Genomic DNA, 12,342 nt, shown 5'->3' on the forward strand with positions numbered 1-12,342 from the left:
CTTTTGTGCATTCAGGTGGGAAAGGGAACTGTAACATATTCAAAAACTAACGCAGTGTTAATATCCTCCGTGTAACCAGAAGCACTTTGCATAATCTCCGGTGGAATCGGACCAAGAAATAAACAAATGAGGGAGAGCTTAACATTAGGTGACTCCTGAATGTTCTATTATTTCCAAATCATGCGCTTTGTATTTTCCTGGCAATGGGACGATATAGATTTGGATTTCTTTGACTTCCAAAGCGTATACTGGCTTTATTTCTTCCCGGTAGTTAGATTTTGAAAACAAATCTTAAAAATGTTGTTTCTCACATGGATAAGAATGATTTCTCCCTGACAAGACCTTAATACTGAATCTCAAAGTAACTATTGTTTTCACAGGACCCAATTAGCGGGCTTATTTGGAATTCCAGAAATAGAGAAGGGGTGTAAATAAAAGCATATTATCGAGCCTGGTATAAAAGCTCTGATTCAGCACGACTTACTTTAAAACTCAGGAGTTGAAAAAGAGTGGTTGATGGATCCATGCCCTGGCCGTTGCGCAGCTCTGAGGTTTTGGTTACAGAGTAGACCCCAGCAGCTAGACCAACCCAATGATGGCGTGTTGTGCCGATCAGCCATACTGTATATCCCTGTATCAGCCTTGTGTCTTGATGATTATAATGGTGTGTTTATATGTAGCCTTGCTCTCCTCACTCCTCCAGGGAAAACCTGTTCCTTATTAATAGAACACGCCTGTGAGGCTGAAATGGTTGGCATAACTGCCCGGTTGGTTTTCGGCTGCTATGTTGCCTACTGCACCAGCTGTTGCATGCATTTGTGTGAACCATGTGATAAATAAGTCTAAAACTTATTTTAGCAGGTCTTGCATTTGTTGTTGCTATCCATATGTCCTGAACCATTCAGTCCCATACGGCCCCAAAGACGTCATAGAGTCGTTGTCGGATATGGATTGAACATATTTGCCATTTGGAAGCTCAGACTGCCTTAGTTGGTATGTTAGGGTGGAAATAGCAATCTCGGAACCTTGAGCTAATTGTATGGGAATCTTATCCTCAACATACTTTTGATTTTTTTGATCCTCTGGATTCTTAACATGTTGTTAAATAGCTTAAGGAGGTGACAGATGCCGAATGGAAGTGAAATGATATCTGCTCGCCAACATTTATCGGCATTAAAGGCATAATTAGTACTGAACTAATCATTTAAGCATGATCTCAATGCATATGGTTAGATGGAACTATCTTGACTTTAAACAATGGTGTTGAATTATCCACATGCCATGTAAGAATTAGGGATTGAGAGAATGTACTCGGTCTCAACCCATGTCGCTCATCATTTTAGCCTATTCATAGCATGGTTATTTCCCCCGCATTATCTGATATGTTCGTATTGGTCTGAGGTCTAGTAAGTTAATGTGTCTTTGTGACTTTAATAAGCTTAGAGGCCTCCCCTGCACATACAAGTGTCAGGGACAATGGCTCACGCTAGATCTTGCCGTCTGCACTGTCACTGTTTACAGGCTTTGTGGTGTGTCCTAAACAACAAGTTCTTGACAGTTGTCAGCACGTCTTACCTGTATCAGTGCTGACAGGCCTGCGTCACCACCAGCATCCCTGTGACGGAGTATTACAGTGCTATATGGAGCTTAACAGTAACACTAGCCAGCACGTAGGAAAACAGGCAGTGACTGTTCCTTATTTCCCATCATCCCAGAGCAGACTAAGCAGACCATGTAAGCTCTGATCCCGTCCAGCTGACCTGCTAACCCACTGACTCAGCCTGCTGATGCCAGGCGGGCCAACACTTACCAACAGCACTGCCTTAAAAGTCTTCAGCCATTAAAGCCAACAGGCTATACAGCATATATTGACTGTATCGTTTATGTGAACACTAATGTGACAATATAATAACGGCAAAACAAAATAGAAAGAATAGCCCAAACCTAAGTAGTGGATATTATTTATTTTCCAGGGGAAATTGTTGTGTTCAGTGAGCTTTTGATTCTTGAATTTGTTTTGTTTGTTTTAGAGATTTGTTTCAATGGTTGTATAAGGTTTACAAAAACGTTATTTAAACCTCTCTGTGAAATGTCTGTACAGGCAGGGTACAGAATAAACCATTTTCTCCCCTTTTGAGAGATGCAAATTAACTACCATTTGCATTTTACCAGTGCATATTTTAAATGTGGCTAATTTGTTACCCTGCGTACTAATGTATTACTTTTTTTACATTTTCAAATAACTTGTATGTAATTGTGCCACATCAGACTAACAGTTGTGTGTCTTGTCTGTTCCACAGGGCTCCAGAGATTATTCTGGGAATGCCGTTTTGTGAAGCCATAGACATGTGGTCCCTCGGCTGTGTGATAGCTGAACTTTTTCTGGGCTGGCCCCTTTACCCTGGGGCCCTGGAGTACGACCAGGTAAACTACTTTCTCACCATCACTTACTTTCCATCTGCCATTGGCTCTTGGTTAATCATTTTTAAGAGGGTTATTAATCCCCCAGAAGGTCCTCCTGCTATTCTCCATTATCTGTTCTGTTTTTGATTTACCCCAGCATCTCCTACTTATGGATCCAGTTTCCTTGACTCAGTCTCTCCTCTATACAATTTGCACGTGGAAACTGGTTTCCTTGTCTCCATTTATTGTTTTACCTTTCCATAGCCTTTTCTCCAATAAGTCAGCCCCCCATCCTTGCACTGCCCAAGTATCGTTCCACCCTCTGTTTCCACCCAACCAGTTATTTTCCTGGTCTCTTCTCTGACCTTCTTCTCTTTTGTATTTTGACTCCTTTCTTTTATTATACCCTTCTTTTTCCAACAAGACACCCACACAGGAATGGGTTCAGTGTGTTTGTTTCTGTGTTTGCATTCATCCAGCTTTTTATTACAGACCTGCCTTCAGGTTACTCATTCAGACATGGCTCCCAACGTTGAAGTTTGCAGGATGAACACTGTAGTCGAAACCCCCCAAAGAAGCCTTAAAAGGCAGAGAGGGGCACTCTGCAGCTACGTTTATGACAGATGGCTTGAAGCTAAAACAAGAATGCTACATTGTAGCAGTGTGTACAACTGAAACAATGTGTTATTTTAATCTGTGTGAGATCTACGCCTCATATGACTTTACAGGCGCTGAAGGGATTTTCTGTATGAGCATGAAATGGACAGGAAGAAGAGGAACACTTTTGAGGTTCAGGGAAAGAAAAACTTTTCAGCGTAACTACCCACAGAAAGAAGGACGGCGATGGATTGTTTGAATGAAGAAAGAGACAGTGGGCTCAAAGACTTACAGTAACAAATTAGTGCAGTATTTACGGCTTCCCTTGTGACGTACATACCCCGAGGATTGTATCAGCTGGCATCTGGGACAGTGAGCAGAAAGGCATATTATTATGATTGATGGTATGTCTATTAGGGGCTGCCGTCTGCCCCACCTCTACCCAAGCGGAGACCTGACAGTGTCTTCCCAGGACTAGACTGATCTGGGCTTATGCTGAGCTGCTTTTCCCCCGGAGCCCGATCTACTCAAAGCCTTCCAACACCGCCTGGGTCAGATCCCGCTGTGTCCCATGCAGCACTCTAGATTACAGCAATCAGCCCTGCTGCACACTGCAGTCATACCAAAGTATTTTTATGGCCAGGCATCATTTTTCACTCTTCCCAGGACTGAGACAGGAGAGATAACTCAACACTACCAAAAAAGATTTGACTTGAGCGCTGCACCACCACTCTGAATATGATGAATCTGTTTCTGCAGGAGCCAGTCAGCATGTCGCAGTCTCCTCTATTTTGTAAGGGACTGCTTTGAGCAGATGGGGTTAATTCATTGGTTGTTAGAGAGTTGGCATTAATAAGGAGGGTTGGAGACAAACAAATAAAAAAGCAAGAGACCAGGTGAGAAGGAACCTGTGGAATGTAGAATGAATCAGATACAGATATCCTCCTACTGTATTTAAATGGGTAACTGAATTTAAATTCAAATACAGTGTAGACACAAGTGGTGGATGGTGGTGCAGGGCATTAGTAATCTAAAGGGAACGGGAGTTTGTCGCATTAGATTTCAGCTTGCTGTATCGTGCACCGCTCATGTTACTGTCTATTGTTGCCTGCTGATTAGAATACCTGCAGTGGGTTTTAAGCTCTGGATGTTCTCTGGGATGACTGAACTTACAACCCTTGCCCATTTTAGCAGAATGGTTATGTAGTAAAGTCAGAAGCACATCCTTGAGATTCCTTGTTTTTGCGCCTGTGCCTTTGAGAAATAGAACAAACCCTGGCCTGGAACTAATTTGTGCTTTTAAAGATCACGACCAGTCGTTGTTTTTAAATCCATTTTATAGAAATAGTATCGCATGAAGACCAGACACTCTTACTTGTCCACAAATCCTCACATTAATTCACAGCTCTGATGGTGACAAAACTTGATGTCAAATGATGTAGGATTACTTTCAAAGGGGCAATGATTTAGCAGACGCAAACCTATTTTAATATTGTTTGTTAAGTGTCCGCGATTTACAAACAAAAAATAGATGCTCCGATTTAACTCGCTATAAGGACATCTATGATTTTCTAGGATCCAAACCAGAATGTTTTGCTGTATTACTTCCTAGCTTTAGACTATTTTAGAGTGCTTCTGCAATCATGAGTTGGCTTTCACATGTAAAGCCAGAGTTGTCATGAGTTTAAAAGGTTGGACACAGGGATACTCCTGAACTGGCACACCATGTGCTTTCAGTCCGATATAAATATATTTCAAATATTCAAAATAGAAAGCTTGTAAATTAGCTCCTAAAATAAATAACCAACTGACTGTCGTTAGTAAACAGCTAGACAGCTGCCTGCTGGTGTGAGGTGTCATCCAGGGGCCACAGGGTGATCTGGCTGGAGCTGAGAGTTGCTGCCGCCCTCCCCTTCCCCCTTTTCTTCTTCTTATCTTTCTGCAGGGGGTCTTGTTCCATGCCACACAGCATACTGTATTTATAACTCCTGCTCCTCCTCTTCCCTTCCTTACCTCATCATCCAGTCACACCATCTTTTGCTTCAGCACGAGGCTGCTCTCTCCTTTGATGTGACGGGCCTCACGACTCAGCCAGTGTCTTATTATGAGTGTCTATGATTAGACCAGGGTGCTGTAGTCTTGGCTATGATTACCCTTTCCCCTTTCTTCAGGCTCTCTTTACACTCACTGTCTTGCTTGCTCAAGCACTGTACAAGTAGTGCAACCATTGGGATCAGTGCACACTATGGCAGAGACCAGAGCTATGCTCACCTGCTTTTTTCTCTGGAGCTTGGCCTAGCTCGCAACTTGGGCGATCTGTTAGAATAAAACGATGTAGGGAGGGTCAGTAGAAGCAATGGGGATTTGGATAAGTGGGGGTTGAAAGTGGCAAGACTCTAGAAAGAATTTAGCGGGTACAAACTTCTATAACCTAAGGGCAAACATGTGGAAGAGATTCTTTGCGCAGCAGGGAAGGTGTGGTGCATTATCCTAAGCTGAGATGTACTTTAATTCATTGCTGTGACAGAGCAATATCATTGAAGTGCATATTTTATGGAGTGTATGCTTATCTGAACTGCTATAAAATAAATGCTGCCTGGCCTTCCTTTCTGCTCTGCAGCAGGCCCGGGCTCGCTAGATAGTTGCTTTGTGGAGCCGAGCTGTGCACCAGTGATCTCACTGGTTTGTGAGATCTCTGCAGAGACTCGCCTTCCAGGAAAAATAAGGGTTTTCCCATCACAAGAATTTTCCACCCACCCACACACACTGGCTGTGTTGTTTTCTTGTCTGTTTCTGTTTATGTGATGTTCCCAAAACCACAGCACAGCTATATTATGGACATGAATGGAGGGGAATTTAGTTAGGGTAGTTTCAGGGTAAGGTTTTTTGGAATTGGCAGTGTCAGTTACCAAAAATGAATGTGAAAGACTAAATCATTTAGAAATATTTTCGTTGATGTAAGCTTATGTTTTGGAAAATGATTAAAAGAAAGCACAAATGTCCCCAAAAGGGAGAAGTGGACAGTGACAAAACGAGTTTTATGATACTTGGAGCTGGTAGTGTGGATTGAGATAAGCGAGGGGCTGTCTACCATCCCATTCAGATCTCTAAGCAGATGAGACAACATTCATCATTGCGTGATCATTAACTCATACATATCCAACTGACATAGACGCCGCTCCCACCCGCATAAACAGACAGATTGCAGGATTTGCACCTCAGCAACAGACTGATATAAGCCAAATGCTCAAGCATCACATTTGCCTGGAGGAGCAACTTGAAGACTAACACATGAGGAGCTTCCAACAGAAACAGTGTTATTGTCCGTTTTTCACTTTTTAAATGTGAGGTTTTGTCATGGAACTCACACAGAGAAACTCTTTCATTCCTTTTGAGCAGTGTGGGAACTTTATATCAGTGAAGTAAAGGTGTGTGGACTTGTTTGTTTGCCTTTCTTCTAAATTGGTGATCAAAGGGAAAGGGTTAGTTAGATGTCGTCATGATCCTCTCTGTTCTCCCATGCCTGGCCCTTGCTTTGTAAGCAACGCTGAATCTCTAATGGTTGTTGTCCTTTGCACGTGGGTGTGATTGACGTCAGCTGGGCTTCTCACTGGTCTCCTCTCATAAACCTGTGTGTCACACTCTCTCCCGACAGCATCTGACTGACGAGCATCATTACGCAGCCAAAGCATTTGCCAAAGAGACTGAAGGAACGTTATTGTCAAGCTTTACATGAAAAGACCGTGACACCTTTCAGTGATGATAAACACAAGCTGCACTCAGTACAAAAGTCTCATTTGGGTCGAACCATTTGTCAGAAATGTGCCATCTTCAAGGTCTCAGCAGCTGACCCCATTATGGACATGTCCACTGTAACTTTAACTCTGAGGGATTTGATAGTGTAATGTCAGTATGCATTACCTTGTAAATGATCAGAACATAAAGAGTGTGTCTGTCTTAAGTTCTCGGGTGACGCTTTGGTTTCAGAGAGTATGGACGATAGGTAAATCAACGATAACACCTTTTATTTAATAATGTTCCTAATTCAATATAAATGGTATTGGAGAGCTTCCTGATTCCTCATTCCCACCAATGAAAATGATCTTTTATTTCAGCTATAAGATTCATTTATTCTTCTGTCCTTATTTGTTTCTTCTTTGCTTTTCTCTCCGTGTCAAACAGATTCGCTACATTTCGCAGACACAAGGTTTGCCCGGAGAACATTTATTGAATGTGGGGACAAAGACAGCACGGTTCTTTTGCAGAGAGTCTGACTCAACCTATGCGGCATGGAGACTAAAGGTGAGGATTATTTACACCCCTGCAACATATGCTTGATGCCTTGTCGCCATATATTGAAAACAACTAACATCTACTGTGTTTTTGCTTCACTAAAAACTGATAGTAAAGGAACTTTGATCAGCTAACTCAGTCAACAGATATTTTCTTACTCCCCTCCGGGTAAACACCGAATGCAGTTCCAAATAAAGAAGCAATTGTAGGGACATGTCTTACAAATAAAATGCAGGCTTTAAGTCGCATTGTTTCAGATACTTTGAAACTGATCAAAGGGTTCTATAATGGCAGAGTACTTTGGGAGCATAAGTCATGACTCCCTTTTAATCAGTAATGTTTAATATGCAGTGTTTTACATTTCTGAACTAACATGCACTAACCAATCTTTAGCAACATAAAATATAAAATCCTGACTTAGCAACTGCTTTGCTATATTTAGTTTTTGCCGCCCCACTAAACATGTTCTTTTTCTGTAGTCAACAGATGAGCATGAGACGGAGACGGGAATGAAATCAAAGGAGGCCAGGAAGTACATCTTCAGCTGTTTGGATGACATAGCGCATGTATGTTCAGCTGCTATTACCACAATGTACCTAACAGGACTAGAGGAAGAAGTTCAACATCAATTGTTTAGAGAACATAGGCTACTGATTGTTTACCAGAGGAAGTACAACCACAGCTGAACACAATACACATCTCATTACTGAGAAATAAAAGAGCACCTCTTAGCTCAACTTCCCTTCAGATGAATGCTAAACCCAACTTGTAAAACGAATGTTCAGGTTTCACTTACTGGTCTCTGTAAAAACACAGCACATGGAAATTCCCCAGGCAGCCACCAATGCTCGTTTTGGTCTGTTATTTTGTAAGTCAGAGGAGATTCTTGAGAATGTTCATGACACATTGTTTATCATTCTGAGAACATGGGTCTCGTGTCAAAACATATACTGATACATCATACACGGAGTTTTACCGGACCTTCTCTTTTAAGTATGTTATTCTGTTTATGAGCAGTCATCCTAGCAAGCCGTTTAACAGTGAAATGTATTGCAGGTGAACTTGGTGATGAATCTGGAAGGTAGTGACTTGTTGGTGGAGAAGGCAGACCGTCGGGAGTTTGTGAGTCTGCTGAAGAAGATGTTGTTGATCGATGCAGAAGAGAGGATCTCCCCCGCCGAGGCTCTCAGCCACCCCTTTGTGACAATGCAACACCTGCTCGACTTTCCCCATAGCAACCAGTAGGTCCAATTAGCCTCAGATTTTTGGACACGTGTGGTCATTTTAACCTTCCTACCTAACTCAAAGTCCCTCTCTCTCTTTCCGTAGCGTGAAGTCGTGTTTCCACATCATGGATGTTTGCTGGACTCGCCCCAGTGCATATGAGGCGGCCAACAGAAATAAAGGTCCTTTCATCAGACCTGTGACCACAACCGCTGCTGCCTCTGTCAACCACCCATTCAGCAAGATTCACACTCAAGTAAGACCAGGATGTTTTTTAGCACAATCTGCCATTTCAATATATGTGTGTTGGCAGTGTTATTACCCTTACTACAGGGAATACAAGCAGTACATGTATTAAATAGATTTGATATTGTTTTCACACATTTTACAATACCTAAATGATATATTTACAGATGGTGTGTGTCACTGATGTGTTGTTGTGTTCATCTGCTCCTGTGAAGACTTGATCACGTGGACAATTTCCTCGCCTTTATTGCTTTCGTGTATGCCGACTCACCCATCTTATTGCGTCCTAGCAGTGCTGTCATGGCAACAAAATCACGTCATGTTTCTGAGGTCATGGCAACGGTGCAAATCACTGTTGTTGCTGAGGAAAAACAGGAGCTGACCCTCTTTTTGGCTTTGCATCTCAATAATGGAAAACATCTCGATTCCTATTGGAAAGCAATTATTGGGAAAATGATACTAGAAAAGAGTGACTGAATAATGGTGACTGTGTGTTCCATCAGTACAGACATACGGGTACTATTAGAAGGCTCCTTCATTCCTAGAATCCAAAGCTGATGACAAAACAACTGGTCGCATTCATTGCACAGTAAAACTGCTCAGCTATAATGTCTGATTCCATGGAGCAGTAAAGTCAATGTTTCTTCTTACCTTCCTCAAGAAAATTCAACAAGAAATGTGCAGGCTTTTTTAGTATTCTCCAGTGAAAGGCTGCTTTGTGTTTACTATCATGTGTATGGGGGCTGGGCAACATGCAGGAGCTGTGGCAGAACAATATAGGCCTAGTTCTCGTTATTCAATAAATGTGATTATAGCCAGGCACGAGAGCAGTGAGGCAGAGGCACATGCTTAACTGTTCTTTGTTCAGCCCTCAGGCCTGTCTCAGAGAGTAGGTTCAACATTTCCTGACAACCTTTTAGTTATCAACCTTTGGATAAAGTGGTTAATTTGTTTATGAGCGTGCTCATACAAAATCTATCCAAATATATGCAATATTCACAGATAAAGAGCTGTTTTTTAATTACCGGTAGATGAAAGTATTGATCAAGATTAGCTTGAAGGAATCCTTAAAGCATAGTGACTCCATTTTTCAAGGGAGTTAAGCAAATGGGTCTTGGATGTATTTTTTTATTTAGTATCCTCAACTTCCTCTGTACTATATCCGCCATGTGTTGGAGGTAAACTACCATAGCAACCAATGGGAAAGCCAGGGTTATAGGTAAGGTTGACTGACTAACCCATTAAGCTCTCTCAGTGGAAGACAGTCTGGCTGAAATGCAGGTCACACTTGGCAGATATGTCACCACCTACTGGCTCTTTGATGCTATTGTTGATCATTGCAATACCAAAGAAAACTCCAGTCACATCACATTTTCCTTTTTTAGGGATTAGCCCCATCAGCCACGTCAGTAATGCACCCTGGGATACCACTGCAGACCGGGAATGGTCAGTTTGGATGCAACGATTCCTTTCAGCAGGCTCTGATTCTATGTCCCCCAACCATTCAAGGTAGGTGGTTTATATCTTTAATTAACTCTGGTTATTATCTGTGGTGGTTGGACTACATTTCCTTTCCGTTGTCCCGGCAGGAATCCCCACCAACCCAACCAAACCATCAGGCTACTCTGTTCGAATGGAGGCTTCTGTGCCTCCATTCACACAAGCACCCCCCATCCAGCCCATACAAATCAGACCTGGAGTCATCACACAGGTAAGGGGGTAGCAAGGATGGGAATAATGGCAAAGGAGGTCAAAGAATAAGCCTGAGCGGAAGGACCAGCGTTGCTTTTATTAGTGTGTATATATAAGGTCAACATGTAGACAGTTGTTGGTAGTCATAAATTAAAAATCGTTGAGAAACAAAAACGTACCTCTTTGGTGTACTAGATTTAACAGCTTTGCTCCTCTGAACTTCTACAGGCTTGGTCCAACCGTGCACAGCAGATCTTGCTGCCCACTTGGCAGCAGGTGACATCAGTGCCCCCCCCACCAACCACTCTGGCATCCGACTCTGTGGCGGGCTCACAAAGGTTGAGTGACTGGGGGTAAGCAATTTGTTTGTCTGTTACTTGGGTGACATCACAATATCAATTTTTTTTCACAATCCAGATTCCTCCCTCGATATGTTCCTTATAATTAAAAAATTGAACATCATGTAAAGCAATATCCTTTAGTGTTTCAGTACTTCTGGTTTCTATATGCAGCTTTGGGAATGGCAGTACTGCTCTGAGACAGCACGTCTGCTCCCCTGAATATTAATGATCGATGAGTCATACATGTCCCTTGGGACCATTGACTGAGACCATTTCGTCGGTAATGGGGCTAAAGGCTTTTGCGATGTTTCTGTTTCCTTAATGCAGGAAAGTGCGTCCCCATGGTAACCATTACAGCTCCATGATTGCACATCCTCAGCCATTCTTAACCAACCAAATGACCATGTCCACCCACCACCAGCCAATCAACATAGGCATTGCACATGTGGTGTGGCCACAGCCCGCTGCCAACAAGAGAGCCAAGCCTTGTGTGAACAGGTACAACATGTGAGTTTTGCAAATGAAACACGCATACATTCAATAAATAGGGTTCCTTCCTCTCTTAAATTGGCTTGTTTCTTTTACAGGGGTACCAACTACTCCCAAAACACGAACGTCCAAAACTTAGCATGCCAGTCCCCAAAGATGGCCGATACAGCAAAGAATGTGCAGCAGGTAGAAGCGAGGTGCCCAGCGGAAGGGCGCACTGCTGAAGAGGAACAAAGGACAGACAGGCAGGTGGTGCAGAACTGCTGTAAAGTGGAGCCACACTGTGAGGAGCTTTCAGTTTCGCAGGAGCAGCGGCAGGCCATGGTGATCTCTGACCTCGCCAGCCCGACTGTTAGTGTCATCAGCATCAGCAGCGACGATGACGAGAGCGCACAAAGACACTCAATGGGGGAGTGAGTACTGACCATCATGTTACTTCTTACAATATGTCTGTTAGCCTCTGAAATGTTGTATTATACTTATAATTGTGTATGTCTGCCCCCAGGTGTAAGGGTAGTGCGGACTGTGAGGCATGTCAGAGCACCGTCAGTATGGAGAGAGTGTGTTCCCTCAGCAGCCCAGACAGCACTCTCAGCACCAGCTCCTCAGCCTCAGCCCAGTCCAGCACCTCACCCTGCAAACACCCCAACAGGTACGCTCAATACAACTCATTCCGACAAACACATTTTTTTCACTGATTTCTAATTAGTGGCTGCACAACATGTCCCTAACCTCCCTTATCATTCGTTGCCTTGTTGCAGCATGTCCGATGACGAACAGGAGAGTGGTTGTGACACAGTGGACAGCTCGCCCACATCAGACGCCTCTGGCCATAGCAACAGTCCCTTCACACAGCGGCGCTTTATCGCCGACAGCAACCAGAACTGCGAGCCCCGTGTGGCGTGCGTCGCCCCGGAGACAGAGCCCAGCAAGCCAGCAGTTCGTACGGTTGTGGTGCCTCCAATGAGAGTGCAGAACAACAACAACAACTACCCTGCTGTCAGTGAAACATACGGCAACACAGGTAAAACTGGACATGTGATGGATCGTTAACACA

The 12,342-nt window shown here is 43.2% G+C and overlaps 1 protein-coding gene across 2 annotated transcripts in view; it reads left to right on the top strand.

Moving 5' to 3' along the window:
* Positions 1-12,342, top strand: part of hipk3b (homeodomain interacting protein kinase 3b) — a 36,586-nt gene that overhangs the window by 16,684 nt on the left and 7,560 nt on the right. Inside the window, exons 3-14 of one of the 2 annotated variants that reach the window (XM_063882669.1) lie at positions 2,301-2,424; positions 7,183-7,302; positions 7,773-7,859; positions 8,350-8,534; positions 8,623-8,773; positions 10,149-10,272; positions 10,353-10,474; positions 10,684-10,808; positions 11,124-11,303; positions 11,384-11,698; positions 11,791-11,937; positions 12,047-12,309. In XM_063882669.1, the coding sequence (XP_063738739.1) occupies positions 2,301-2,424; positions 7,183-7,302; positions 7,773-7,859; positions 8,350-8,534; positions 8,623-8,773; positions 10,149-10,272; positions 10,353-10,474; positions 10,684-10,808; positions 11,124-11,303; positions 11,384-11,698; positions 11,791-11,937; positions 12,047-12,309 (1,943 nt within the window). The remainder of the gene's footprint in view (positions 1-2,300; positions 2,425-7,182; positions 7,303-7,772; positions 7,860-8,349; positions 8,535-8,622; positions 8,774-10,148; positions 10,273-10,352; positions 10,475-10,683; positions 10,809-11,123; positions 11,304-11,383; positions 11,699-11,790; positions 11,938-12,046; positions 12,310-12,342) is intronic. The other variant, XM_063882670.1, reaches the window with a different exon arrangement.

The sequence above is a fragment of the Eleginops maclovinus genome, chromosome 4, assembly GCF_036324505.1.
Source record: "Eleginops maclovinus isolate JMC-PN-2008 ecotype Puerto Natales chromosome 4, JC_Emac_rtc_rv5, whole genome shotgun sequence".
NCBI lineage: Eukaryota > Metazoa > Chordata > Actinopteri > Perciformes > Eleginopidae > Eleginops > Eleginops maclovinus.